The 27,985-nt window shown below is 54.8% G+C and overlaps 2 protein-coding genes across 6 annotated transcripts in view; one reads left to right on the top strand and one right to left on the bottom strand.

Annotated features, from left to right (window-relative positions):
- Window positions 1-17,830: 17,830 nt before the first annotated feature.
- LOC109503256 (nascent polypeptide-associated complex subunit alpha, muscle-specific form-like) overlaps window positions 17,831-27,985 on the bottom strand; it is a 71,488-nt gene continuing 61,333 nt past the window's right edge. The window contains exons 3-7 of the mRNA XM_045036448.1: window positions 21,970-22,121; window positions 21,536-21,799; window positions 20,647-21,302; window positions 19,306-19,369; window positions 17,831-18,177 (exon numbers count right to left, since the gene is read on the bottom strand). Coding sequence (XP_044892383.1) covers window positions 18,080-18,177; window positions 19,306-19,369; window positions 20,647-21,302; window positions 21,536-21,799; window positions 21,970-22,121 — 1,234 coding nt within the window. The 3' untranslated portion in view covers window positions 17,831-18,079. The remainder of the gene's footprint in view (window positions 18,178-19,305; window positions 19,370-20,646; window positions 21,303-21,535; window positions 21,800-21,969; window positions 22,122-27,985) is intronic.
- PCBP3 (poly(rC) binding protein 3) overlaps window positions 20,809-27,985 on the top strand; it is a 276,340-nt gene continuing 269,163 nt past the window's right edge. For 4 of the 5 annotated variants that reach the window (XM_023238609.2, XM_045036487.1, XM_023238600.2 and 1 more), the window contains exon 1: window positions 20,809-20,941. The gene's annotated coding sequence lies outside the window, so the exon portion shown is untranslated. The remainder of the gene's footprint in view (window positions 20,942-27,985) is intronic. The other variant, XM_045036488.1, reaches the window with a different exon arrangement.

Genomic DNA, 27,985 nt, shown 5'->3' with positions numbered 1-27,985 from the left:
AGGGCTTCTGCTCAGGACGCTCCACACACAAGCCTGAGCCCTTCGCATCCGCAAACGCCTCCCTCGCCTCCTCCGTGCAGCGGGACGCACACAAAGGGTGTCCTCACTCGGGGAATCGGGAATCGGCAGGGCTGGGTGGCGCCTCTTTGTGGAGCGGAACAGTGACTTAAAAGGAACACAGTGTTTCAGCGTTTCGTGGCGGTCCTCACTGCGAGGTCACTCCGCATCCACGTGGCCCATCCCGCCTCCTCTCTGAGGTGATGGACGGGGCTGGGGTCTCGCGTGCACCCCCGGCCCCGCATTTACCGCCGTTCTGACCCAGATCTCAGGGGGAGCTTTTTGGCTTCTTGAAACTTGGCAAATAAACTTTCAAGTTCATTTTAAGACTAGGTAAGATGAGATAGTGAAGGAAGTTCCAACAAGAACCCACCCTTCACGTCCAGAAATGTCACTTACGGGGCAGTCACGTCAACGGTGGGGTCTGGCGAGCCACGGAGCCCACTGCTCACCCTCCCGCCTGGCAGCTGCAGCCCTGTCCCCGTGGTCGGGCGCCAGCCTCCTGGAGCCACCGGAACAAAGTCCCACACCCGTGGTGGCTCGCAGCCTCCAGAAGTTAGTCTCACACGCCTAGAGGCTGAAACAGGGCAGTCGGCCCACCCAGGCCTCAGCGCCCCCATTTGTAAGATAGTCCACGAAAGAGGACTATATTTAGGGACCCCTGCAGCCCACAGTCTGAGTCCAATGTTTCAAAGAATGAGCTTGAAAGTAGAGGGCAGAAGTCAAGAGGTCGGCGGGACCGCGCTCCCCTGGAGGTCCTCCCAGCGCCGGTGCTGCCCCCTGCCGTGGCCCGTAGCCAGTCCTGTGGTCAGTCCTGTGGTCTCCGCCCCTGTGGTCATGCGACCCTGCTCATACACCTGTGTTGCATCTCCTGTGGCCTGTCTTGGACAAGGACATGTGGGATTGCATTCAGGGCCCATCCTGATAATCCAGGATGATTTCTCATCCCCAAATCTTTTACTTAATCCCATCCACAAAGCCTTTTTTCCACATACAAGTTCACATTTACAGGTTCCAGGGATTAGGACATAGGCCACTTTGCGTGGCCAATATTCAGTGTGCAGCAGTCAGCACACTTCCGAGCGGAATGCCTGAGGCACTAAACTTTTCCTTCAGTGGGCAGGCAGGTGCCAGAATTCCAGAAACTTCCTTGCTCCTTCAGGGCAGCTGAGTAGCCTGACTCCAGCCAGGTGGTCCGTCTCCAGAGAAATGTCTTTAACCCTCACCAGCTTCTCCCTTTCAGCTCATTCTTCCAGTCCTTAGAATCAGAATGTGGGCTGCAGGGGGTCCCTAAATATAGTCCTCTTTCGTTGACGATTTTACAAATGGGGGCGCTGAGGCCTGGGTGGGCCGACTGCCCTGTTTCAGCCTCTTCTCCTTAGTGCAGGCTCCTAACTCACTGAGTCGACAGAAACCCAAACGGGACACTCATTCGGTGTTCCAGCATGTTCCAGCATGTTCCAGATGCCAGGCACACAGTTGCGGATGGACTGGAGCGCCCCTGTTTCCACTCTGGAAGGAGATCAGAAATCTGCAGATGGTGACAAAAACCATGGGGGGACCACACCCCACGCGGGCTGGACCTCGCAGGCCTGGCTGGGAGGGAGCCGCGCTGTGTTTGTGCTAGCTCCCTGGCGGCTGGGTCTGTTTGGGGTGTGAGGAGGGAACAACACGGGGGTGCCCTGGAAGCAGCCCCTCATGGCCTCTCCCCTCCACCTCCAATCGTTGCCTGCCTCCTCCGCACAGGACCTTAGGGACTCTCTAGGCACCTTCGGCGTGTGCCCGAGTTACTTAGATGGACGAGGGCGGCCACACGCTCACAGCCCTGGAGACGCCCTCACAGTCCGTGCCAGGGGCCTTCAGACCAGGATGGCTGCACCCGTACAAGCTGCCCTCCCCACCTCCACCAGCGCTCTGGGGCTGGCATCACTCTGCCCTGTTTCACATGCTCTCACGTAAGCTGTGACGGACGCCATTGGTTCCCTGCTGGCCCCGTGGCAGGCCTGGGCGTGGATGTCCCCTTCCCCTGGGTACAGAGGGAGACTGGGGCTTGCAGCCAGAGGTGGCGGGGGTCTCTTGCACCGCTGCTGCTGCTGCTGAAGCCTGCCCTGGAGAGGGGGGGAGGGCAGGGAGCTCCCTGAGGCAGGGCCCTCCCCCCTGTCCCCGGCACTTACCCGGGACGTTGTGACCTGACTCACGCTGTCCCACACGCGGGCACAGATCACACAGTGGCACCTGCAGGCAGGATCCGTCGGGGGGGGGGGACCCAGCAGCGCCTCGCACGTGCGCTTTGTTACTTAATGTGTCATGTAAGCAGGTCACTTGGAGGGGCACAGATTTTCCACAGCTCGGGGAATAAATATCTTCGCTTTGTAAAACCACTCTCGGGGCAAAGTGTGTGCCGGGCAGCTTAAAGAGAAAAAATGAGCTTAAGCCAAATACTTTCGTTTCAAGTGACAGGCGGCAGGAAGCGCGATGCGTTAGTTCCCAGGACCAAGAGTTTTAATCCAAAGCCCTCCCCACGCGGGCATATAAACTCCCGGAAAGGATCAGTCACTTCATCCCCATCAAAATTATCCGAAGGTTTTTTTTTTTTTTTCTCCTTGAACATTTTCATGCCGAGTTTTGTCCCAAAGTGAGTCTTGTTTGTTATCGCGAGTAACACAGTCTGGCAGGACAGCAGGGCTGGGCAGGGGGCGGCAGTTTCTGCCGAGATCCCGGGGGACGGCCACCCCCCCCTCCTGGGAGGTGTCACAGGACATCACAGAGCCCCTGCATTACTGAGCTGCTCATCCCGGGGCTTATGAGGACCTGTCCTCTCTCCGGGCTGATTAGGATTCTGCTTCCCTGTGCAGCAGCGTGGGGGGTGGCGGGGCCCCCCACACTGCTGCTTCTCGTGTTCGGAGTAACACGCAGGGGACAGCCCCCTGCCCGAGCTGTGGCCACCACGAGGCAGTGAGGAGACGTCCTTGGCGGCAGGCTCTCCTGAGAGGCCGTCACCGACTTCACGGACTCGAACACCCAACATCCCCTCTGTGCTTCTGGGGACGGTGAGCCCACGGTGGGTGGGCGCCCTGCGTCGCCCACACTTGGGTGCCCGGTTGTCCCTGCGCGCCTGGCTGCGGAGGCGCCGTGGCATATTTGCTGGGTCCGCCGTCACCTGCACGACCAGCACTGGGGGTGTTTGGGGACAGCACGCTCTGCCCCATTGCTGCCACGCTCACTCCTTGCCCCGACCCCGCCACGCGGAGCGCGGGCTTGTAGGTCAGACACGGTGAACACTGGCAAGTTCCCACAAGACAGCAGCTTTATCACGTGCGTGGGGCACCAATGACCGTGCCTGGCGACTCACCCACTGCCTCCCCGGCCCCAGAGAGGAGCCATCAAACCTCTGCTCTGCAGCAGCCCCTCCACTTGCTTCGTCCGAGAACTAACGGACAGGCCTGTGGAAAACTCTCGGCCAGTCACACTCTGTTCTCCGCCGTTTCCAATTTTCCTCTCAGGATTTTAAACATATTTTTTAGTTCTTTAAAATTAAAAAAAAAATTATTTGATGAGTGGTCTTTAAACATTTCTGATCACCCACCCGTCGGTAAAAAGCATCTGAGCAAATGCCCCTAAATATATGTAATCTATTTAATTAAAAATATGAACATGATTAACACCACTAACATGTTAAATATTAAATATACTACAAAACACACATGAAAATGAGATAAAATGAAATAAACAGTATTTCAAAATGTTCATTTATTATTAAAAAAGATTTTGCCCTCAATTTAAGATGATAAATAATTAAAAATCAATAATTTTAAAAGCACAAGGAGGCTGGTGTGAATGAACATGCCTCATGGCTTCTTACACCGTGGTCTGGCGTTCTCGCTGCAAACCCGGGACCGCACGGCTGTCGTCCGTGACGGGCTTGCTTCCACACATGGCTGTCACAGCTAAAAAGAACACCTCAGAAAAATATGTAAATTCGCAAATTCGAACAAAGAAGGGCACCTTCAGCTGTGCTTGCGAAATTGTGGCCCGTCAGCTGCGCACAGGCCTCTGTAGACCCCGTCCTCGCTGGAACCCATCCCTGGGCTGCGCTAGTGTGTCTTTAATAAAAGGGTTCAAAACTCACCGGAACGTTTGATTTGGGAGACCTTTTTCTTAACAGACTAGAAAACAGATTGAACAGGTTTTGGCAACAAAGTCACATGACATTAAATCAAGTCTCGGTTTTCAGAGCACATCACCTGTTTCTTAAAAAGAGCAGTGGTTTTGTCCCTGGTAACTCAGAACTTTACTCTCACCTGGAAGGGACAGGTCCCACGAGTTCTTGTGCTTTTTGTTAAATACGCGGGCCAGCCCTCGGGCCTGAGAAGGGTATCGCGATCATCAGCCTCCTGTGCCTTCCACGTGGCCTGTGAGCAGCTTACAGGAGCAGACCGGGGTCAGCCCCGTCCTGGGGCCCCTGGGGCTGTCCTCTGGTTGTGCGGCTGTGCGTGCAGGTGTGTGTGCACCGTGTGCAGGTGTGCGTGCACCACGCTGTGTGCACATGTGCGCGCACTCGGGTACACGACTTTCAAGCACATATCTACTTGGTGAGGGCTGGTTAGTTAAAATGAAGCCTCATCTGTAAACCACAGTGGTGGGCACAGGTCACCTGAAATGTGGTCCTCTCGGATCTGAGGGATCCCCTCCAACCTCTCAGGCCCTACTGTGCCACTCCCTGTGGAACCAGAACCCCACAGCCAGAGTGTTGTTTCCACCCAGATCCCACGCCCTCCCTTGTAGACCACACCCTGGGTCTCTGGTCCCTATAGTTCCCTGCCAGCCTTCCTAGGAGAGCTCCTAAGGCCTGGGGGGCCTCCCCAAGGCCGAGTGAGTCACCAGCATGTGTCCCAGGCCCATGCTGGGCAAGCGGGGTGGCTGTTCTCAAAATGTGGTGAACAGGGCTTGGCTGAGAGGCCTGGGTCGCCCACCCCCGGGGGGACATTGCTGGGGATGGGGCAGGAAGGGAGTTGGGGAGCTGGAGGCTGCCAAGGCCCCTGTAAGAGTGGGGGGCGGGGGGCTAGGCCTGCTGCACTAATTCTGACTGTGCCTGGAGAGATGAACTGGAGGGGCCACTCGCCTACCGGGCTACTTTGTGCAAAATAAAAGAGGTTCCCCTGAGGTGGGCGGAGCCTGCAGGGAGCTGCTCGCTGTGGTCCCTGCCCGGGAGCAGAGTGGACAGCACACGGTGTCCCGTGGCCCAGGGCAAGGAAGGCCCACCCAATCTCCGTCTCCTTGGGCGTCAGTGGCCTGGTGCCGCCACGGGGGCGGTCACTTGTCCTCCTGGTGTTGGGTCAAGAGGTAACTGTGGAGAGAAGCTCCAGTTTCTCCTGCACCCCATGGATCATTGGGGGGCGTCCTGTGGGGGGCGAGTCATTTGGGGGGCGTCCACACCTCACCTGGGGGCCCGAAGCTCCCTCCCTTTGTCCCACCTGACCTTCGGTGTCCCCAGTGAGTCACGGACTGCTGTTTTATGCCTGGTTGCTTACACTCAGCTGCCCGCTGCCTCCTGCACCTCAGCGTCCGCCGGTCCTGCTTCCTCCCCAGGGCCCTAGGGACGAGGACGTGCTCCCGGTCCGTTGGTCTAGAGCCACTCAGGCTCCCCATGGAGCGATAGTCCCACAGGCATCGTTCTCACTCAGCAGCGGGTCTCCGTCCGGACAGTGACAGTGTTGTCTTCTGCTCACGGACATCTGCGGTCACTGGCACTGCCCCTGGACGTGTGCACTCCCTCCGTCCTGTCTCCTCCACGGCTCCTCTTCGTGAGGATTCTGTGTTTTGGTTTTGCTTGAGCCTCAATTGCTGCTTCCACGGTTTTCATCCCTGGTTGTTTCTGTCATGGCATGGGTTGGATCGTGTCCCCAAACCCACATGCTGAACCTCTGACCCCCAGCGACTCAGAAGGTGGCAGTATTTGGAGACAGCGTCTTTAACAAAGAGGTGAGTAAGGAAGAACAGGGTCCAAAAGGACTGGTGTCCTCATAAGAAGCGATGAGGGGACACACACACTCACACAGAGGGACGAGTGTGTGAAGACACAGGGAAACATGGCTGTCTACATGCCCAGGAGAGGAGCCAGCCCTGACCACGCCTGGACCCTAGACATCCAGCCTCTGGACGAGGAGAAATCGATGTCTGTTGTTGAAGCCCTCAGCCTATGGTGCTTTGTTATGGCGGCCCTAGCAACCTCATACATGGCCCATTCTGGAAAGTTCTCAGTCATTATCTCTGAGCATCACCTCTTTCTCATCCTCTCCTCAATGCCTCCGGTGGATCATTTCATTCTGTTTTTCATATCTTTTGATGGCCCATAATTTAAGCAACTTTTAATCTTTCTGAGCTGTTTTCTGGATAATATTCCCTTCTCTATGTTCTGATTTGATGAATCCTGTTCCCGCTTGGTCTCATCTGTTTTAAGCTCTTCCCTCGAGTTTTCAATTTCTGTGATACTTTTAATTTCTGAGTTTCTAAATTACTTTCTTCATTAAAAGTGTCGCTCATTCTGTGTTTATGTTGCCTTTGGTCTCGTTGCATGTCTACGTTCTCAGGTGTCTCTGGTCCCAGACGCGAGTCCTGTTGTTTCCTGCTCGGATGACACTTCCTGCGGCTCATCTTCTAGCTTGGAGAAGTGTCCTTCCTGGAAAGCATGCATGGTTTTTCCTTCCTGGGCACCAGGGAGTCCAATCACGTGACACAACTTTTATTCTAATCCTTATCTTGAGACCCACACACCAAGAATGGGTAGAAATTCATACCTTGCACGGCTACATGTCACATGCTCAGAGTTTCTATTTCTTTTGTGAGCCTTTTCATGCTGACCTCCTGGCAGATGGAGAACTTCCTTGCTGGTTTCTTGGAACAGTGGGTAGAATTTCTCTAGTTTTATTTCATGGATGGGGGGCCCTTCAAGCTCCCGCCTGATACGGGAGGCTGTTGCTCCAGTGAACGCAAGCCCTTGGCCATATCTCTTATCTGAGCTTCACATGAACCCGTCACCACTCCTGTCCCTGTCCCTTGTTCCCTGAGGGCTGACCTAGCACCGGCTCCATGACCACTCTAGCTTTGACTTCTCATTTATTTTGGACACTATAAAGTTCTCCTTCTTTTTGTGAACCAGGCTGCGTAGTTAAAATTGTATGATTGTTGTTGTCTATTCTTAGTCTAGTTGCCCTAGAAAGTAGAGCCCGAGGCAAAGGCTTCTGTGCTAACGTTTCTCCTGGGGCAATCTCAGGGAAGAGGGGACTGAGACCAGAAGGCAGGAAAACCAATACCAAGGAGGCCACTGTGCGCCACAGGCTGATGGCTCTGTCTTCAGAGAGACCACGTGGAGCCCCTGGAGATCGGACCCGTCTGAGCAGGGAAAGCGAGAGGGTGGGATGGGTCTGCCGGGTCCTGTTGCTCACAGCCTGATTTTCCCTCCGCAGTTACTTCAGTTCACACTTGCGATTGCACGTGCGTGGGCGGTCACACACCCTGGTGCATCTCATCCCTCAGAGGCAGCGAGAAAGCCCTGAGAAAGCAAGTAGGAGGCCTCGTGGTGAACTTGAGGAAGGCTCTGTGGTGTCATTCACACTCGCCTGCCGCACTGGAAACGGCCGCCCCAGGGGACTCTGGGGCCTGCGGTGCAGCCAGGCCACCTGACGGGCCGTACCTGAGTCCTTTATGGCTTGTCCCCGCACACCCGCCCCGAGGAGGCACGCCCTTGCTTATTTCCTGAGGGCGGTGCAGGTAGGATTCTCTAAGATGCTATCTAGCTGCAATCTACTAAAAGTTTAGAAAAAAGGTTGTCAAGCCACGCACTGGTCCCTGCCACTGCAAACGGTCCCAGGGCTGAAATCAATACCCGTCCTCTCCTTCCTCCACCCCCCTTTCTGGATTGGTCTCCTTCAGCTAGAAGTGTGGCCAGTCGGATTTGTCTGTCCTGAGGAATGGAACCCTTGGTTGCCTTGCCCTGGAGGGGTCATGATTGCTGCAATTGTCCGTTCGTAGCTTATCCTTGGCGTGGACTAAAATGTCCCAGCGAACCTGTCAGTTCCAGATGTTTCCCTCCCTGTCCCCAGTGAGTATCAGCAAACCTAGCCCTTCAGGGTATTTGGGGTTGATTGCCCCTCCTATACAGTAAGTCCATTCTTTGCTTGCTTGTCCAGTGGCGTGGGAAGACTCAGGCGGCTGTATGGTAGTCGCGGCTTCCAGCGGAGCAGAGATACGGACAGAAACGTTCCCCAGTTCTAGCCAGGGAATCGGGATTCCCAACCCAGCACAGCCTTTAACAGCACTGGCAGGAAGGAAGCGCTGATCATGCTCACTGACGACGGTGGTGATGGGCACACTTGCTTCTCTGTGGTTCCTGGAGCTTGTATTTGAGGCCCTCGTGACCCAGGGCCACTAACTGATCATGGTTTCAGTACAAACCCTGGATCCTGGGGGACAGTGACCGAATCCTGAGAGGTTCTGGCCCAGAGTGGGCCCCTTAGCTCAGCCATTAACAAGCCTTTCTGTCGTTCTTACTAGGTTGGCTGTTTCTGGGTGATGGGGTCCCGGGTGACATTAGTGAATCCCGTGGTCATGTGCCAACCTTCATGCCTTCTTTACTTTGACATAGGTCTCTTGGCACAAAAAAATGTTGTATGGAATACTGTTTCGATTGTGTAATACAGCATAACAAACCACCTAGAAACTGAGTGGCCTAAAAACCACAATTTATTATGATTTACTTTCCTGGGGTTGGCAGGGTAAGGTAGTGGGTCTCAGTTGGTCCTTCTTATGGTTGCAGTCATATGGTGGCTGCGCTGGTCACATCTGAAGCCTTCTTCCCTGAAATGGCTGTAACCACTGGGGCTGCAGGTGGATCTCACTTCCCATGCAGCCCCTACCTGAGGCCAGCTTGGGCTTCCTCACAGCATGGCAGTCCCAGGGTGGTTGGATATCTACGTGTTGTCTGGCTTCCCTGAGAGCAAGCATTCCAAGAGTGAAAAATTGGAAGCCACTTGAGGCCTACCCCCAGAAACCAGCACAGTGTCACCTCTGTCCTAGTCTGTTGGTCAAAGAACCCACCCAGTTTCAAGGAGAAGGAGCATAGATTTCACCCTTTGATAGGAGGAGTGTCAAAGAATTTGTGGCCATCCTTAATCTTCTGCAGACAGTAGGTCAATAGATTGGGAGCTCTAAGCCACGGGGAAGACAGGAAAGAAAACCCATGCTAAAGTATCTATAAACTTCTGTAAGGATAAATGACTTCACTTCCAAGGTGGAGGGCGTTTGAGGTCATCGGCCTGCCTCCATCAGGCTGGCTGGTCTCCCCAGGGCATGGTGCCGTACCAGAAACTCGGCATTGGTCTGTGCTGCTGGCAAGCTCGGCACTCAGCAGTGACAGTCGCCACATCGGGCTTGATGAGGGGAAGGCCGTGCCCCGAGACTCGTGTGTGCTTTCTTCCCTCTCCTCATGGACACTCTGTTCATGGAACAATGGTATAAGCCGTGGACTTGGGACTTGTGGAGGACAGAGGCCGGCTGGGATCCACTGATGCGTCATCCTGCCCCCCTAGTGGCTCGGTGCCTCCTTCGCAGGAGACGCTTTCTAGTGTGTGTTAACACCAGACACACGGATCTTCAAGCATCAGGCCTCTTTTGCAGGCCAGCCACATGCCTGTTCTCCCCAAGTTTTTGGTTCTACTTTTCTGATCTTGCTCCTTTTATGTCCTGATCAGCAGCGCAAGCCATCTGCGTTGCCGACTTGGAGTCTGAATATTTCATATAAATGGAACGGTTACGTGTTGTGCCCACAGATCTTCTATTAAGAGGAGGATTTCCCTTCACTGCCTGCAGGGCCAGCCAGAGGGGCTACGATGTGGCAGAGTCCATTTCTGGCACTAACGTATTGTGCTGACGTGTGTGAATTTCGGGCTGGAACGTCCTCCTCTTGTATTATTTCTCAAGAGAACCTCTATGAGAGCACAAGCATAAGAAGGAAGAGGCACGTGACGGATTTCCAGTCATGACTCCGTGGGTCTGGTAACAGCAAGCTTGTATTGGTGGTCTGGCCACATAGCCCATCCATAAAATATCCCAAAGCACACCAGAAACTGTTTTTTCAAACGGGAAAGCACTTTTTTAAAAAAAATGTGTATTTATTTTTGAGAGGGAGAGTGAGAGAGACAGCCTGTGAGTGGGGGGGAGGGGCAGAGAGAGAGGAGGATCCGAAGTGGGCTCCGTGCTGAGAGCAGAGAGCCCCATGTGGGGCTTGAACTCACGAACTGTGAGATCGTGACCTGAACTGAAGTCGCACTTGACTGATTGAGCCGCCCAGGTGCCCCTCAAGTGGGAAAACTCTTGAGAGTTTCTCAATGTTGCCTGAGAACACTGAGGGTCTGTACTGCGACACCCACACTAGAATTTACCAGAAACTCTACCGTGTCCTCACGTCCATAAATACCTCTAGACATTGGCTCCGCTGATCACTTGGAACAAGGGCTTCAACACCTTGTATCCAAGCCTAGCCTTGCTGCGGAGTCCTGCTCTGGGCCCCACCTGAAGCCGGGAGCAGTATTTCCAACTGTGTCTCCAAAATCTAAGGAGGCCTACCAAAACTTCTGCCCCCGTCTTAACGGTAGAAGGCTTAAGGTGCAAGCACTTACTTACTTAGAGGCTGTGCCCTAAATCACTGGACCCCTAAAATCTCATGGGCCCTGAATCCTCACCGGGCTCAGTTCCCACCCAGTGGCACACGCATATCTTACCCGGGATTCTGGGGTCCCGGCCGCTTCTCACTCACCAGATCCAGTGAGTGTGATGTCATCAGCATTGTAGACCGTGAGGATCAAGGTTCCGGTGAACATATCACAACCAAGAGCAGGCTGATGTTGACCCTGGGCTGGGCTGTGAATGTGCACTGCTGTCTTGGCCATGAAGGCAAGCTGCTGTGATCCGCACGAGGAGGGGAGAGAAGGAGGCACCTTCACACTCCGTGTGCCCGGGGCTGAGTTGGTCTGCCCCGGGGAGGGTACCACGCAGCCGCAGGTGGGGGTTCCTCGGTTCTGGTGCCCTACCCTATCCTCCTCCTCCTTGTCATGTGCCCTTTGTCACTAAAACAGAGGCTGGTTTGAGGACTGGAGCCAGTTAATGACGACAGTGGGGTTGTGCTATTGTGGGTAACCTGTTGGGTAACCTACCGCACATCTGGTGGCTGGACAGGCAGTCGGCACGCAACTAGTCAGGTTGGGTGGGAGTTTGGCCCGGATGCCCTCTAGTGCCGTGGGGTCTCTGCCGTGCTGGCCTGGGCAGACGGCAGGCCTGCCACACAAACCGTTCTGGGTTGCCTTCGTGGCTCTTCGGTGTGGCCTTGGCCCGTCTGTGCCTGAGCTCTCCTCACAGCGGGGCAGCTGCCTTGTCTTCCTTCGGTCCCGTCTTTAGGGCAGCTCTTTCCCCATCAGCCTCAGCCTCCCCTCTCTCCACGCTCTTTCTCAGGCAGCCAGGACAGTCCCAGCCAGCCGGAGAGGTGCCCTTCCCTCCCGGGCTGCTCCACTCTGGGAGGTTCCATCCTGCCGGTCTGTACCCTCCAGCTCACCGCCTGCATCAGGGATCTTGAGCTGAAGAGTCAGCACTGGTCCGTGTCACATGGCGAGGATGAGCGTCCCACTCTCCTGAGGTCTCTCACCGTGTCCCACACAGGAAGGACGCCAGTGGAGGCTGGCAGTTTGTGAGGAGGGGAACCTCTTGTTCCAAACAGGGTCCTCCTGGTAAGGCAGAACCCACCCTGATCCTCTCCCCACATGGCTAGGGGCTGGGACAGCAGGCATACGTTTTTAGTTCTGGTCACTATCTTCAGGGTGTGTGTTTGTGTATGTGTGTGTGTGTGCACACTTGTGTATGTTGCATGTGGATGCATATGCGTGTGTGTGCATGTGCATGTATGGGTGAATGTGGGTGTGTGTGCATATGTATGTGGATGTGTGTGCATGTGTATTATGTTGATGGGTGCATCTGTATGTATGTTTCTGTGTACGTGAATGTGCGTGCATGTAGATGTGTGTATATGTGTATAATGTGGATGTGTATGCATGTGTGGGGATGTGTGGATGTGGCTGTGTGTGCATGTGGATATGTGTGTGTGTATGTGTGTGTGTATGTGCATATGGGTGTGTTTATGTGAATGTGTATGCATTTGCGTGCATGTGTGTACATATATGTGTGTATGTGTTCTTGTGTGTGTATGTGTATGCATATGTGTGGGTGTGTGTGCATATGGATGTGTGCGTGTGTGCATGCATGTGTGCATGTGGGTGGGTGTATGTGGATGCACGTGCATGTGTGTGTGGCTGTGTTGCATGCATGTTCATAATATGTGTGCATTGTGTGCGTATGTGTGAGTGTGGGGGGTGCATGTGGATGTGTGTGCATGTGTGCATGCATGAGCGCGTGTGTGGGTGTGTGTGCATATGTGTGCATGCGTGTGGATATGCGTGCATGTGGATGTGTGTGCGTGTGTGTACATGCATGCGTACGTGTGTGTGCATGTATACGTGTGTGCGTGTGTGTGTGCATCTGTGCCTGTGTTGTCTGTTTTGGGGGGGACCATGCTACCACTTTCCTCAGCGTGGCGTCTGAGAGGTCAGGAGGCCTGCAGCCCTGTTCACCAGTGTGTTCCTGTGTATAATGTGCTTTGCGAACACACTTCAGACTTCTGGCTGCACGCGGACTGCCACCTCCACGTCCTCCCTATGGGAACTCACGGCACGGAGCAGTGGGCCCGCTAGCATTACACAAGGGGCCAGTTTGTCGTATTCTTAGTGCAACCGAGCACCTTTAATTTGCACTTTGGGGGGTTCAGTCTGTCCAGCAGCCCGGGGCAGGGGGGTGATGGGAAGGGCTTCTCCTCTACCGTGGCTTCGTGATTTGGGAGTGGCCCGCTCTCCGGCTCGGTGCGCAGCGTGGCCGCCCCGCTTGAGAGAGCAGGGGGACAGAGAAAGAGAACAAGAACCATGGCACCTTGCGTATGCCCAGCACTCTGTGGTGGTGAAGCCCACCGGTGTCTCTCCAGCCCTGCTCGGAGCAGTTTACAGGCACCTGATGCGAAGTTCACACCAGCAAGGGGAGTGTTACCGGCCCTTTCTGGGATCTTCGGACGAAGACAGGGACGAGTGTGCGGCTCTGCGGGTGGGGGCTGTGGTGTGGGACGGCGCTGGAGGCAGGGCCAGCCCTGGGCTTCGAGGCTGTGCGGCAGCTCCTCCGTGGAGCTGCCATCGGCCCTGGGCAGCAGCGGGCATGGGACGTGGGAACACAGATGCAGAGACCCTGCACCACCTCCCTCGATGGCCGAGCTGGAACCAGCAGGAGATGGGGGAGAGGAACCATCTGTCTGAGGTGAGTTAGGTCACCGTGCATGGCACAAAGGAGGGACTGACCTCGGGCCTCTCTGGATGCTGGGTTGGAGGAGGAAGGAACCTGCCTCTGCACCCCTACCAGGTGCCGCTGCTCTGATTTCGCTCGCTCTGCCTGGTGTAAGACCCCTGGCCCCCCATCCTTGGGGAGGGCAGTGGCAGGTGCACTGCACCCAAGCCTTCTGATGATTTGCTTTGCTCATGGGTCTGCAAGGTCGTCAACCCCCCCACGGGCCTGGGGTAGCCTGTGTGAGGGGTGGTGTAGAGGGTACTTGGGAGAGGGGCCACACAGAACCTTCGGAGAACCCCATAATTTACATTTTAATGGCTTCTCAACACTTACACTCTTGAATTTCACCTTAAGATCAGAGGTCTTTGCCAGAAAGCAACTAAACCAATAAAGGAGAAAGGCAGTGCAATTGCCAAAAGATGCCATAGATGAAACCTAAGACGATGTGGGTCCTACAGAAATAAAGTCCTGGAAGGACTGAGCTGTGCCCGTCCCTTCTCACCTTGATTAGATATGATTTATATCAACAGAGAACTTTCACGTGACCCTAACTGAAAAACAGCCGACGGGTGAGTCCCCGGTAGGACATTAGATCCGTTTGGCAAAGACAGGCGTCTATAGTACCCCTTGCATCCAACCACCTACCCGGTGGCTCCTCCCTCCGGGTCTGGAAGGTCCACTTTGCCCTTCCGGCCTCTTCCTGCTGGCCCTGAGCACGCAGTGTGCAGGGTGGGGAGGTGGGGGGTGGTTGGAACAAAGACAGCAGTTCTCACTCTAGAGCCTTCCGTGCAGGCACGTGGCAGAGGGGTGGGGTTTCCACGGCCACTTTCCCTGTGAGGAGCTTTCCTAAAGGAGAAGGGAGGCCACCGGCTCACTCCTGGGAGGTGTGCCTGCCAAGTGTCCTTTTAGAGAGAAGGGAGAAGGCCACACGAGACCCTGTGCAGTGCTCTGCTCGCAGTGTCCCAGAGACCCGTCCAGGTGCCCCCACGGGGAGCAGCCCCCACCTGTCTCTCTGTCTCTGTCTCTGTCTTCTGTTTCCTTCCGCCTGTCTGCAGTCTCCCCTCCCATCTCTCTCTGTCTCTCTTTCTGTCTCTCTCTCTCTCCTTGTCTTTTCCCTCCCCCCCTTCTCTCTGTCTCTGTCTCTCTTTTTTTTTTTTTTTTTTTGGTTTTGCCCCGTCTCTCCCTCTGCCTCTGTCTCCATCCCCCTCTCTGTCTCTGCCCCCCTCTCTGTCTCTGTCCCCCTTTCTGACTCTGGCTCTGCCCCCCTCTCTGGCTCTGTCCCCCCTCTCTGACTCTGTCCCCCCTCTCTGACTCTGTCCCCCCTCTCTGACTCTGTCCCCCTCTCTGGCTCTGTCCCCCTCTCTGGCTCTGTCCCCCTCTCTGGCTCTGTCCCCCTCTCTGGCTCTGTCCCCCCTCTTTGGCTCTGTCCCCCCTCTTTGGCTCTGTCCCCCACTCTGTCTCTGTCCCCCTTTCTGACTCTGGCTCTGTCCCCCTCGGGCTCTGTCCCCCTCTCTGGCTCTTTCCCCCGTCTCTGGCTCTGTCCCCCCTCTCTGACTCTGTCCCCCTCTCTGGCTCTGTCCCCCTCTCTGGTTCTGTCCCTCCTCTCTGACTCTGTCCCCCTCTCTGGCTCTGTCCGTCTCTCTGGCTGTGTCCCCCTCTCTGGCTCTGGCTCTGTCCCCTCTCTGGCTCTGTCCCCCTTCTTTGGCTCTGCCCCCCTCTCTGTCTCTGTCCCCCTTTCTGACTCTGGCTCTGCCCCCCTCTCTGGCTCTGGGTCTGCCCCCCTCTCTGGCTCTGTCCCCCTCTCTGGCTCTGTCCCCTCTCTGGCTCTGTCCCCCCTCTTTGGCTCTGTCCCCCCTCTTTGGCTCTGTCCCCCACTCTGTCTCTGTCCCCCTTTCTGACTCTGGCTCTGTCCCCCTCGGGCTCTGTCCCCCTCTCTGGCTCTTTCCCCCCTCTCTGGCTCTGTCCCCCCTCTCTGACTCTGTCCCCCTCTCTGGCTCTGTCCCCCTCTCTGGTTCTGTCCCTCCTCTCTGACTCTGTCCCCCTCTCTGGCTCTGTCCGTCTCTCTGGCTGTGTCCCCCTCTCTGGCTCTGGCTCTGTCCCCTCTCTGGCTCTGTCCCCCTTCTTTGGCTCTGCCCCCCTCTCTGTCTCTGTCCCCCTTTCTGACTCTGGCTCTGCCCCCCTCTCTGGCTCTGGGTCTGCCCCCCTCTCTGGCTCTGTCCCCCTCTGGCTCTGTCCCCCTCTCTGGCTCTGCCCCCCTCTCTGGCTCTGTCCCTCCTGACTCTGTCCCCCTCTCTGGCTCTGTCCTCCTTCTTTGGCTCTGTCCCCCTCTCTGGCTCTGTCCCCTTCTCTGGTTCTGTCCCTCCTCTCTGACTCTGTCCCCCTCTCTGGCTCTGTCCGTCTCTCTGGCTGTGTCCCCCTCTCTGGCTCTGGCTCTGTCCCCTCTCTGGCTCTGCCCCCCTCTCTGTCTCTGTCCCCCTCTCTGACTCTGGCTCTGCCCCCCTCTCTGGCTCTGGGTCTGCCCCCCTCTCTGGCTCTGTCCCCCTCTCTGGCTCTGTCCCCGGCTCTGGCTCTCTCTCCCTGCTGGCAGTGGTGTGTTGGCTCCAGAGCCTGCTGTCTGAACTGGGAGACACAGTCAAGGGCAGCTGTGACTCACCTGCTTTTTCATGTGAAGGCCGAGAGGACGTAGGCCACCGACCCGAGTCCCTTGGGGATGACAGCAGCACTGGATGAACCCCAGGCCCCCATCCACAGCCAGACCGTGGAATACAGCCTGCTTGTCAGAAGCTAAAAGCAGGGAGCCCCACCCGGGAAGCTAGTGTCCCGGCAGGTGCCAGCAGAACTCGTGCTAACCTCCAGCACGTTTACCTTTGGGGTGGGAGCCAGATGCTTCCGTGCGTGGTTCGAGCCCACCTCCCCAGCATGGGGATGCCCTCTGTGCCTCCCATAAGGACAGCTTTTGCTGTCCCCCGGCCCCTCATCCCCACAGAGCAGCCTGCTGGCTGTTGTCGATATGCCTGGTTATAAGGTGATCCGGGAACACGGGAACACAGAAACGGGGCAGCACGCGGTTCCGGAAGCTTAGGACCCAGGGCAGCTGTAAAGTGCAGGTCAGTTTGCCAGCCCCAAAGAAGAGAGCGCCGGGTTGCAGCACTGTTGATGTGTGTGTCCTCTGTCTCGTCGTCCTGTATGCTCGTCTTGGACGCTCCGTGCATGCTCACCTCTCCTTGTGGAGCACATCTCCAGCCTTCGCCGTCATCCAGGCGGGGGCTCCTCACGAGCGTGCTTGGCTAGAGCTTCCCCTCTGCACAGGTGCCACCTCACCTCCCCCCACCCCTGCCCCAGCCACGGGCCAGGGACTTGGCCAGTGACGGGTTAGGAGTCGCTCCTTCAGCAAGGGGGGCACAAGGGGAACCCCCCCTCCCCCCCGATCACCTTGCCTGATGAAATGCAGTCAGATGCTTCAGCAAGCAAGCAAGCAAGCAGGATCAGGTGCACAGCTTTGGATTCCAGCACCACACGGGAGGAACCCTCGGCTGCTGTGTTGGGTGTATTTCCCTGACCAGGGCAGCGGGTGCGGGGACTGGTTTACTTGCTTTGATTTTCACTCCATCACTCTGGCCATCACACAATCTCCTCTGAGTTCAGCAGACCCAGCCGTGCTGCCCCCAGGCCGTGCTTTGTGACAAAGAGGCTGTGGGGAAGGAGGGCAGGCTGGCTGGCTCTAGCCCCCAAGGGTGTGGTCGGGCTGCCTCAGCGGTTTGTGAAGGGGGTGTTACAGCAACCCTGGTTCCCTAGGTTGCCGACTCGCCACCACGTGATCTGTGCCCTTGTGTTCTGGGCTGTGTAAGGGGTGGCTGAGGTGACAACGTGAGTTCTCCCTGTGGAAAGCAGGCCCCGCGTGGAGGCAGAGTCCTACTGAGGCCAGCAGATGCCCCACACTCCAAATCGGGCTCAGGTTGACTGCTCCAGAACCCTCTCCGTAGCTGGGGAGGGGGGCCTCTGTAGCTGGGGGTGTTGGGTGCCGCTCACGCCTGGGAAACCTGTACTCCCTGGAGGACTTGGACGACACAGCTGGCCACTGGGACTGCTTTCTGCATGCCACCAGTTCCCCGGCCCTTTTAGCCATCTACTGTGGAGACAAGAAGCCTCCCTGCCCCGACCCCACGCTCCAGCCGGAGATAACATGGCCACCAGCCCCTACTCTCTGGGGTGTGTGTGTGTGTGTGTGTGTGTGTGTGTGTGTGAGACAGTCAGGAAGGCTGGGCAGCATAAGGCTTCCCAGGGCTTGATCTGACATCATTCCAAGCGGATGATAATTCCAAGGCTGCTCTCTCTGCTCCCGTCATCCTCCAACAAACACCACGGACTTATTTATAAATGCAGGCCCCTGGGTGCACTTCTCACGGGAAGGACCGCGGTGACAGCGATGGAGAGGGTGGTGAATGGCACACACAGTGCTAATGAAGGGGGAAGTGCCTGGAACACAGTGTGTGGGGAATTCGAGGCAGGCCGGTCCCATCCAGGGGGAGGATCCCGGCCCGCTCCAGGCCCCGGCCCAGCTGCTGTGGTCTGCAGTTTGGCTCTCAGAGATCTGCTAACGTATGATAATATGCCAGCAGACGTGGATTGTCTCGTGTGTCAAGGGCGGGGGCATGAGACGAGCTGCTTTTTTCCTCCCAGGGCTGGCAGGAACTGGAAATAATTGAAAGTTGTTAGGGTCCAACATGCTGTCCCGAAAACACTATCATTAATTTCCTAATGACTAACTGTGTCTTTCAGGAGGCAACGAAGGCAGCTGAGGGGACGAGGGCCCCTGGCGGGGACGGGGAAGTGGGAGGCTGGCAGCCTGTAATCTGGGGGTGGACTGAAGGTGTTGTGCTGCGCCTGCACCCCACACTCTGGCCTCGGGAGCGGGGACCCCAGGGTCCTTCTGTCCCCTCTGCCCACAGAGTCAAGGGGAGGGTGACAGAGCCACGCGGTCAGGACACGACACGTCCACGTCCTGCAGGGTGCTCTGCCGCTGCTCCTTCCCGTTCACTTCTCAGCACCTCCCTCCATCCTTCCGGCTGCGAGACCACCCAGCCAGGCCCCCCCCTCCCCTGCCTCCACATCCTCCTTCCTACCCCCAGAGCACACGGTTAAGCACGTCTCTCCGCTCCAAGTGACAGTTGCTGCTACACTGCTGCGTGGGCGCCCATGTCCCCTGCCTCTGTGACCCCCTTCTTTGGAAGGACTCACAACCCAGGTGTTGTTTGTATTTCTGCTTCCCCCAGTGCTGCCGCCCTTCTGTGTGAACCCCACCCACAGTCCCTTCTCACCCGGTAGCCTGGCGCCCTTTCTTTTTTAGAGGTTGCCTTTGAACACACAAGTGACATAAGAAGACAAATGAGACCCAGCTCTTCCTGACCCTCCCCCCCCCATGCCTGCACTGACTTCTGTCACCCAACCTGGCCAGTCTCTGAATGCCCAAGGGGCCCTTCGTGCACTGTGGTGAGGCTCTGGGTCATTTTCAATGTTCCCACAAAAAGAAGTGGTCATAACTGTGACCTTTGTGTGGGTGGGCTTCCAGTGGCCCACAAAGGAGTAGGGTTCACAGGGGAGAAGCCTGGGAAATGTCTCCTGCCCCACTCTAGGGGCAAAGGGTACAATAGGGCCACCAAGTGTCACAGCTTTATCCCCAGGTCCATCTCACAACCCCTGTCCTGACAGCCGGTGGACCCCTCTGGGTCCTCAGGGGCCTAAGAAGGCCAAGCAAGGCTGAGTTTCTTTCGTGTGGGGAAGGGTGTGGGGTAGGAAGTCCCAGGACCCCTGTAGGCCTACCTGGGGTCACTCCTGGGCCATCGGAGGTCACTGCGGTGCCTGTGACCGCTCGTGCTGTGTGATGCTGCACTGGAAGAAATAATCTTGCTAAGGATAGGCCCCAAATGCACAGATGAGACAGAAGGGTCAGCTTCACGAAAATGACCCTAATACGAACAAAGCACAATGAACGAAGCCCAGGAAGTCTGGAGAAAGGGTAATAAAACAAAAACACCTGAGACATCGTGTCTTCTGAGGACAGCCTGGTAGCTCTTCAGACAGTCTTGGTCACCTGGGTATTCGGACCCGCAGACTGGCACATGGATTCCTCAGTGGGCAGGAAAGAAGGCGCACCTGGTGAGGAGCCGAGACAGGTGCTGGGCAGGCTTGCCCAAGGCTTGCCCAGGGCCGGGACTCGAGAGGGACAGGACAGGAGACTGTCCGCTTTGCTCTCCCGGCAGGCCAAGCCCTTCCAAGCCCCGCGGGGAGAGGAGGGGGAAGGGCGCCAGCCCAGGGAGGGTCCAAGTCCAGCCAGGTCCACTCGGCCCATTCTACGCCCAAGACCAACCAGGCCACCCCCAGGCTAGTGACCCGTCCCCTCTCCACCTGTGGCCTACCCCCTCCGCCCCACCCCGCCACAAGCCACGCCCACGGCTAGTTATCCACCCTCCCTCCAACCGCCAGCCCTACCCATAGCCCTGGGACGCGTCCAAGCCAACCCCCTGACCTCTTTCCCTCTAGAGGCTCGCCCTTCCCCGCCCACTTGTGGCCCGCCTCCCTTTTTCAATGTCCCAGCCTACGCCACGCCCTCGACACGCCAGGGACCTGCCTTTCCCCACCCACCCATCTACGACTCCGGCCCGCCCCAGGGCTTGCCTCTGCCACGCCCAGGAACAGCCCCAGGCCACGCCCCGAGCCAATGACCCGTCTCCTCTCCTCCCCATTGTGGCCCTGCCCCGCCTCTGTCAACCCGGGAGGCCTCCCTACGCCCCCCACCTCGGCGAGTAGCCCGCCTCTTGTTCTGCCCCTTTTGTGGACTCGCCCCAGTTTTGGGACCGCCCACTTGTGGTCGCGTCTCTGCCCCCGCCCCCAGCCAATAACCCTTTCTCCTGGGACCCCGCCCCCTTTATTTATGGTCCCGCCCCTCCTTGGGACCCGCCTCAAGTCTGGCTCCGCCCTTGCTCAATGACAGGTTCATGGCCCCGCCCACCGCCAGTGACTCGCTTGCCCAAGACCCCGCCCCAATTTCCGTCACGCCCCCGTCTCCATAGGTCCCGCCTCACCACCTCCCCTTCGCTCCGCGACGCTAATTGGTTTCTTTCCAGAGAGCTTTCCCGGGCTCCGATAGGCTTCATCCCTTACCGTTCCTCCTTTCGATTGGCCCGCCGCGCCCGCTTTCGCGAGGCCCAGCACTTGGACGGGGCGGGGCCAGCGGCGGCGGGCGGCGCGGGATTGGTCAGCAGCGCAGAAGGGGCGGGTCCGCGCCGCGCGCAGCGCCTCGGCTGGAGCGCAAGGAGCGGCTACCGCCGCCTCAGTCGCCTCAGACTCGGTCGCCTCAGGCTCCGCCGCCGCCCGGATCGCCCGGTCGTCACCAACCGTCGGCCCCACCCCGGGCTCCGGCCGGCCAGCCGGCGGGCACGCCCTCCTCCGCGGACAGGTGAGCGGTCGCGGGCGGAGCTGGGGCCGGGGGTCCTGGCCAGGGTCCAGGGGTCGGGCCGGGGTCAGGGCCGGGGATCGCGGTCGGGGGTCGAGGACAGGGGCGGGAGTGCGGGAGCCGGGACGGGGTGGGGGGAGGTCGCCGCCGGGGGCCGAGCGAGGGTCCCGGCCGCGGCCGGGGAGGGGGAGGCGACCTCCCGCGGCCGCTAACTTTGCCCGCGGGGCCCGGGGCTGGGGGCGTTCGTCTCGGGGAGGCCGAGGAGCCTGAGACCCTCTCGGGCCCCACCAAGTTGGCGGGCTGCGGGGGGCGGCGCGGGGCGGGGCGGGCGGCGCGGGGCGGAGTCGGGGGCGGGGGTCCGCGCCTCAGCCCGCGCCCGGCCGCCCTCCCCGCCCCCCCCCCCTGCCGCGGGGTCTCCGCGCCCCCGGCCCGGCGCCGGGAGCTCCCGGGATAGCGGGGCGGGACGGCGGCTGGACGGAGGGAGGTCTGCAGCGGCTTCCGGGAGGCGCGGACCCCCGCCCCGCTGCCCCGAATCCCGAAGTTACCGGAGCTGCGCCTTCAAGATCAGAGTTGACGGCCCCGCTTGCGGGCGCGCACCTGCCGCGATTTCGTGCGGGAGTTTGGTGGCTCGGGACCGGGGCGGACCGGCGCGGAGACCTCGGGGCGCTCGCGGCGGGCGGGACGCGGGCGGCTTGCGGGAGCCGCGGTGGGAGCGCGCGCCGGCGGGCGTAGGCGGCGCCCCGCTCCTGGGAGCGGGACCCGGGCTGCCCGCGGCGGCCCCCGGCGCGCCTCGGTGCCCCCGAGTCGGGGAGGCGCGGGGCGCGGGCAGGCTCTGTGGGGTCACTGTGTTTTCTCCTCTCACTTGGGGTGCGTCAGGACGGGTGTATAGTCCGCACGGTGCGGCGCCTGGAAGCGTCGTTTACTCGAGCGTTTGTTTTTCCGCTTTTCCTTCCTGTTGAGAAGCGTGTCGCTCGCGTAGCAAATCGGAAAGTCAACCAGAAGTCGGGTCAGAGTCGCGCAGGCTGGGTTACCTCTCCCGCCGCCCTTCCCTCCGGGCGACGTGGACTTGCGGGCGCCTTGGGCTCTGCGCGCGGGCGGGCGGCGCTCTCGTCGACGGGAGTCGCGGCGCGTGACCCGCAGAAGGCCAGTCAGGGCAGCGGGGCCCTGAGCAGACCTCTGGGGGCTAGACGGGGCCCAGACCCTGCAGTTCCAGCTCCCCCTGTGGCACGGCCGTCGCGCGCCCTTCCAAACTGTAACTCGCTTTCAGGGGCGGGGGGTTGCCCCTTGTCTGTGTCTGGAGCCCGGGTGCATGTTGGAGTCAAAGGAAGTGGTGGAGGTGCGTCCGCACGAGCGGAGCCGATTCCCAGCCCCTTCACGCGCGAGAGCAGCTCGGCCTCCCGATGTCTGCATTCGGTGTCTCCCTCTCTCTCTGCCCCTCCCCCTGCTTGTGTTCTGCCTCTCTCAAGAATAAATAAACATTAAAAAAGAGAAAATATCCAATTTATGGTTATACTTTTTTTGGTGAGTATGAGACAATTTCAGCACCTGGCTTCATTTTTCTAGGTGTTTAAAAGGAAGCGGTCTTTTTTCCTCCTGTCGTTGGAGTGAGGCCGTGAGCATGCTGTGTTTGTATTTGCGAAATCCGGTGAGGTCCTTGGAACAGTTCAGCCGTTCAAAACTGGACGTTGGGTTTCAGTTTGAGCAACTTCATTCCTGGACCTGTAGCCGATTCCTGGATTGGTTGCTCTGTGTCAGTGGCACAGTCATTCCTATTTTCACAGAAACCTCAGGGCTTTATTGTAAAGTCACCACTGAAGCAAATCTTGGTAGATGGGAATTGTACATCCCTTTGATAAAGGTTGGCCCCTTGGGCCCAAACCAAGAAAAATGCCAGCTAATGTACTGGAATCACTCTCAACTTAAACACCGATGAATGAATGCCGTAGGTTTTGGGCAGCCCTGATCCCTCTGAGCTCTCAGCCCCAGTGGCGAGTCCCCTGCGGCCCGTTGGTGTGCCCACTGTCCATGGTGCTGAACACGTGTCCTCTGTTTCTTCGTCTTGAATTTCCAGCGTGAGGGGGTTTTTTGGAATATGTTTAAAAATCATTTTCGAAATTTACACAATTGAGGAAAAGTTGAACAGGGCAGTTCTGTTGAGCCTGGATGCAAGCATATCTTTTAGAAACTCAAACCATGTTTTTGTCTCTTTTTTTTCAAATGGATAATCGTGCTGACTCAACATTACCTTTCCCTTACTTAGTCTCCTTCTCACCAGGTGGGAATTTTCTTGCTGGAGTGTGGACATCAGGTAATAAACCATTGAAATTAAGTGAGAGCCTGTTTCCTTAACAGCCACCCTCTTAAAAAATGTACCTTTACTATAATATGTACACATATTTGTACGAGAGGCGGTTTGTTTTTCTCTAAACAAGGTCAGTTGTAGCATCCCTCACACTCATGTGGTACTTCCCACCCTTTCCAGAGCGGGGCTCAGGCCCTCTGTGTACGTGGTGGGCCTGTTGGGCAGGAACCAGGCATTCTTGCCGTGTTGGAGCAGCATCTCCTCTCTCGTCTGTAATTTTGAGGACATCTTTGTAAACCATTTTAGATAAATTTAGGTAAATTCTTTATTCTCTTGAGGTTAATTTTCTGTTCCTTTAGAATTGCCCCATAGGTTGGCAATAGAAAATAACGGGTGCAGAGATTCTTCCATATGGTAGTAAATTGTGCATCAAACTATGCACAGCTGTTGAGGTGTTTTGTTGTGAGTATCTGAACTAGTTCTTTGGCCCCATCAACTGAATACTTAACTCAGGTCACCCCGTGAAAGAGTCGCCTGTTTTGTTGAGGGAAACCCAGGGCTTCTTTCTGCCTCCTCCAAGCTTCAGAAATGGTGTCTGAGTGTCCACTCTTTGCCAAGGCCCCTGCTGTGATCTGGAAATGCACAGGGGAATGATACAGAGTATTTCTCATTGAAGGACTCCACTTTGGATTGAGGAAAGGACATGCAAACTGATGGTTACAGGGGGCCACACTCAGTACTGCAATTGGGATACATAAAAAGTTGGGTTGGTGTGTTGAAGAGGGGTAATTAATTTAGGCTGAGAATCAGGGAAGGCTTCAGAGAGGAGGCAGCCTTGGTCTGAGACCTGGAGGGTGAGTTGTAATTGTTTGGGCACCGATGGGTATAAATTCATTACAAAAGGACAAGAAGGTTGGTGTAACTGGAGAATAGGATGTGTGGTGGTTGAAGGTGTGAAAGGCATTGTGGAAGTGTTGGGACTCAGAGGTGTGGGGGCGAGCTGAGGGGAGGTTGTGTGGGAGGCAGAATAATGGCCTCCCACATCCTAATCCCCAGAACCTATGAATATGCTATGTTATGTGGCAAAGAGAATTTAAGGTAGCAGATGGAATGAAGGTTGCAAATCAGCTCATTTTAAAATAAGGAGATTATTCTGGATTACCCTGGCGGGGGTGGGGGGCAGAGCAACCACAAGGGTCCTTAAATATGGAAGAAGAGCTAGTGTCAGAGTGCTGTGGAATGAGGAAGACTGCCCATCATTACTGCCTTTGAAGATAGAAGGGGTTATAAGCTAAAGCATGTGGGCAGGCTCTAGAAGTGAGAAAAGGTGAGAAAATGGATTCTCCCCCAGAGCCTCTTGAAAGGAACACAGCCCTGCCGACACTTTGGTTCTAGCCCAGTGAGACCTTGTGTCTCACTTCTGACCCCCAGAACTGTAAGGTACTTAATTTCTGTTGTGTTAAGCCACTACATTTGTGGACATTTGTTAGAGTGGCCTTAGGAAACTGATACAAGTTGGGACTGCTCTAGAAAGTTTTAGCTGGTGAAGTTTAAAGAGGAAATAACATGGTCAGATAGGCTGTAGAACACAAAACAGTTCAGCTGCTGTTGGGAGGAGGTGGCCCCAGGTAAGCATGGTTCTGATCCCTCGTTTCATCTCGGCAAGATTGGCATATGATACTCTTACCTGGCCTAAGTCTCACCTGAAGTCATTCTCCTAGTCGTCTGTCCAGTCTCCACTCTTGCTTATTGCCATCTCCCACTGGCCCATTTCCTTTGTGCTGGGCACTAGGAGAGAGTGGACCAGGTCTACATCTGTAAGTGGGACTGTGGGGTCATGTAGGATGGGCCCAATTCCAGCCTCAGAGCAGTCATCCAAGTGTTTTCCAAACAAAGGTTTGTTTCTTCACATCCTCTCTAATCCTTTGTATCTTCAGATGTCTTAATTTTTGTCAACTAGGTATGAACTCACTGTTTTAGTTTGCATTTTCTTGATTATTGGTAAGTTTGAAGATTTTTACATCCATTTATTAGCCACCTGGGTTTCTTCTGTAAATTGTATTAATATATTTGTCCATTTGTTACCTGGGTTGTCCTTTTTAAAGCTTTTTAGAAGTCCTTTAGATATTCTGGTTTCTATTTGTGCCCTGTTTTTTTTTAAATCCTTTTAAAAATGCTGTTTTGATGAAAAGATGTTTAATTTTTATGTCAAATTTATCAATCTTTTCCTTATGGTTTGTGGTTATTAAGTCTTATTTAAGAAATTCTTTGTTACCCCAAGTCATAAGATATCCTCATCTTTAAAAAAAAAAAAAAAAGGCTTGAACATTTGCTTTTTGTATTCTACTCTGAACTTATTTTTGTGTGAGGTGTAAGGTAGACATATAGTTTTAGAACTTTTCCCAATGTATAACCAATTGTACTATACTATTTATTATACTATTTATACCATCCTTACCCCAGTGATCTGCGGTGCTTCCTTTGAAACATACAAAATTTTACAACTATATGGATCTGTTTCTGATTTCTCCATGTAAATAATGATAATTCCGTTTCTTCCTTCCTAGCCGTTAAATCTTTTATTTGTTTTTTGTCTTATTTCCATCGTTTGGACACTAGGCAAAGCTGTATAGAAATCTTGATAAGGCTATGCTAATACTGTTTTACATTTTAAAAGCATTACTTTTAGAGCCTTAAATACGAAGTTCGTTATTGTTTTTTTGGTAGATTCCTTTTATTAGGTTAAGGATGGTCTCCTCTGCTAATAGTTTGATAAAAGATTTTAAAAATCATTAATAGATTTTGAATGTTAATAAATGTTTTTCTTGATGGTTTTATTTTTTTCTTCTTTAAATTGTGACTAAAATGAAATATTTTAATCTTTTAATTTTAGACCATCCTTGATTTTTTGGGATAAATTGTACTTTGTCATGACATACTACATTAAAAATTATCACTGGATTCAATTTAGGATTTTGGCATGTATTTTCATAAGTATTGACAATAATAATCTTTTCTTGTATTGCTTTTATTCAGATTTGGTATCAAGGTGATGCTTTATCATCTCTGTAATAGTTTCTGAAAGGGAGGGATTTTTGTTCCTTGGAAATTTGGCAAAATGGATTCTTAAATATTCTGGATCCTGGACCCTTTTAGAACATGGAGACTTGGCACCAGCAGTTATGGCTTTAGAAGGGTTGCGGATCCATTCTTCTCATGTTTTGTTGGCCAGGAGGAGTCATTCTGGTCATACTTAGTTTCAAATGGAGCAGAAGGTAGAGTTTTCCCTGTCTCAGAAGTCCAGGACAACTGGGTACTGGTAAATATGAGTAATATTTACCAAACTATGGAGGTTAATTGATGTCACTACTGCACAGCTAGTCAAAACTCAAAACTGTCTTCCTCTCTAGGTCTTGTTTGAAGGTTTGCAAGTGTGCAAGGTCTACAAGTGTGTTGGTCATCAGGGGACTGATTAGAATGTGAAGCTAGACACGTTGGTTTTTATTTGCTGTGAACAAACCATCCTATTTACTCTCCAAAATCCATCTTGGGAATTCTTGCCTATTTCTCCTTATCACAGAGGAAAAGTCTCCCTTTCCACTAATGTAATTCTGTTTTTTTTGGTTTGTTTGAGAGAGAGACACAGAGTGTGAGTGGGGGAGGTGCAGAGAGGGAGACATAGAATCTGAAGCAGGCTCCAGGCTCTGAGCTGTCAGCACAGAGCCGCATATGGGGCTTGAACTCACGAACTGTGAGATCATGACCTGAGCTGAAGTCAGATGCTTAACCGACTGAGCCACCCAGGCGCCCCTCCGCTAATGTAATTCTTAACTATCCTTCAAGGCTGGAACAGTTCCCACCTCCCTGCTTAAATTCTGTGTTAACTCTGACTTGTGGTGAATTCTCCCTTCACTTTTTACAGTACCATTCTTTGTAGAGAAAGCAGGGTTCAGATTTGTCTGTGGGTAGTCATTTGATCAGAAGAGTCTTCATATCCAAGCACATGTTTCCTTCCTTTGCCTGGGCTCTGCCCTGGGAGGCCAGATATAGTGGACAGTTGTATGAAGGTGGCCCTACCATGATCCACATGATTCATGCCTTTGTATAATCTTTTCCCATTGAAGTAGGATTTGCTTCTAATCAATAGAATATGGCAAAAGTAATGGGATGTCACTTCTGTGATATTGTTACATTATATAAAATTCAGTTTGCTAGAAACTCATTTAGAGACTCTCTTTGCTGGCTTGAATAAGTGGCTATGTTGGAGCAGCCCACATGGCAAGAACTTTAGGTGGCCTCTAGAAGCTGAGGGTGGCCTTCAGGGATAGCCACTAAGAAGCAGGGGCCCTAAGTCCTACAGCAAGGAAACAACCTTTACCATGAACCCAAGTGAACTTGGAAGTGAATTCTTCCTCATTTGAGCCTTTTAATGAGAACGTGGCCTGGCCAATACCATGATTATAGCCTTGTGAGACCCTAAGCAGGGGACCTAGTTAAGCCTACTCAGACTCCTGACTCATAGAAACTGTGAGATAACAAATGTAAATGGTCTTAAGTTGCTAAGTTTGTGAGTTTGTTATGCACCTGATGTATCAGATTTTTACTGACCTCCCATCTACCCTCACTAGAAGTGAATTTGGGTTGATGAAGGATAATTTGAATCTAATTGAGATAATCCATTCTTTATTTTTTTTAAAAACTTTTTCCTATTTTTAAAAGTGATACAAATGTTTTGTGTAGAAAAA

Source organism: Felis catus, chromosome C2 (assembly GCF_018350175.1).
Source record: "Felis catus isolate Fca126 chromosome C2, F.catus_Fca126_mat1.0, whole genome shotgun sequence".
Lineage (NCBI taxonomy): Eukaryota > Metazoa > Chordata > Mammalia > Carnivora > Felidae > Felis > Felis catus.
This window is presented reverse-complemented; position numbering and strand designations above follow the sequence as displayed.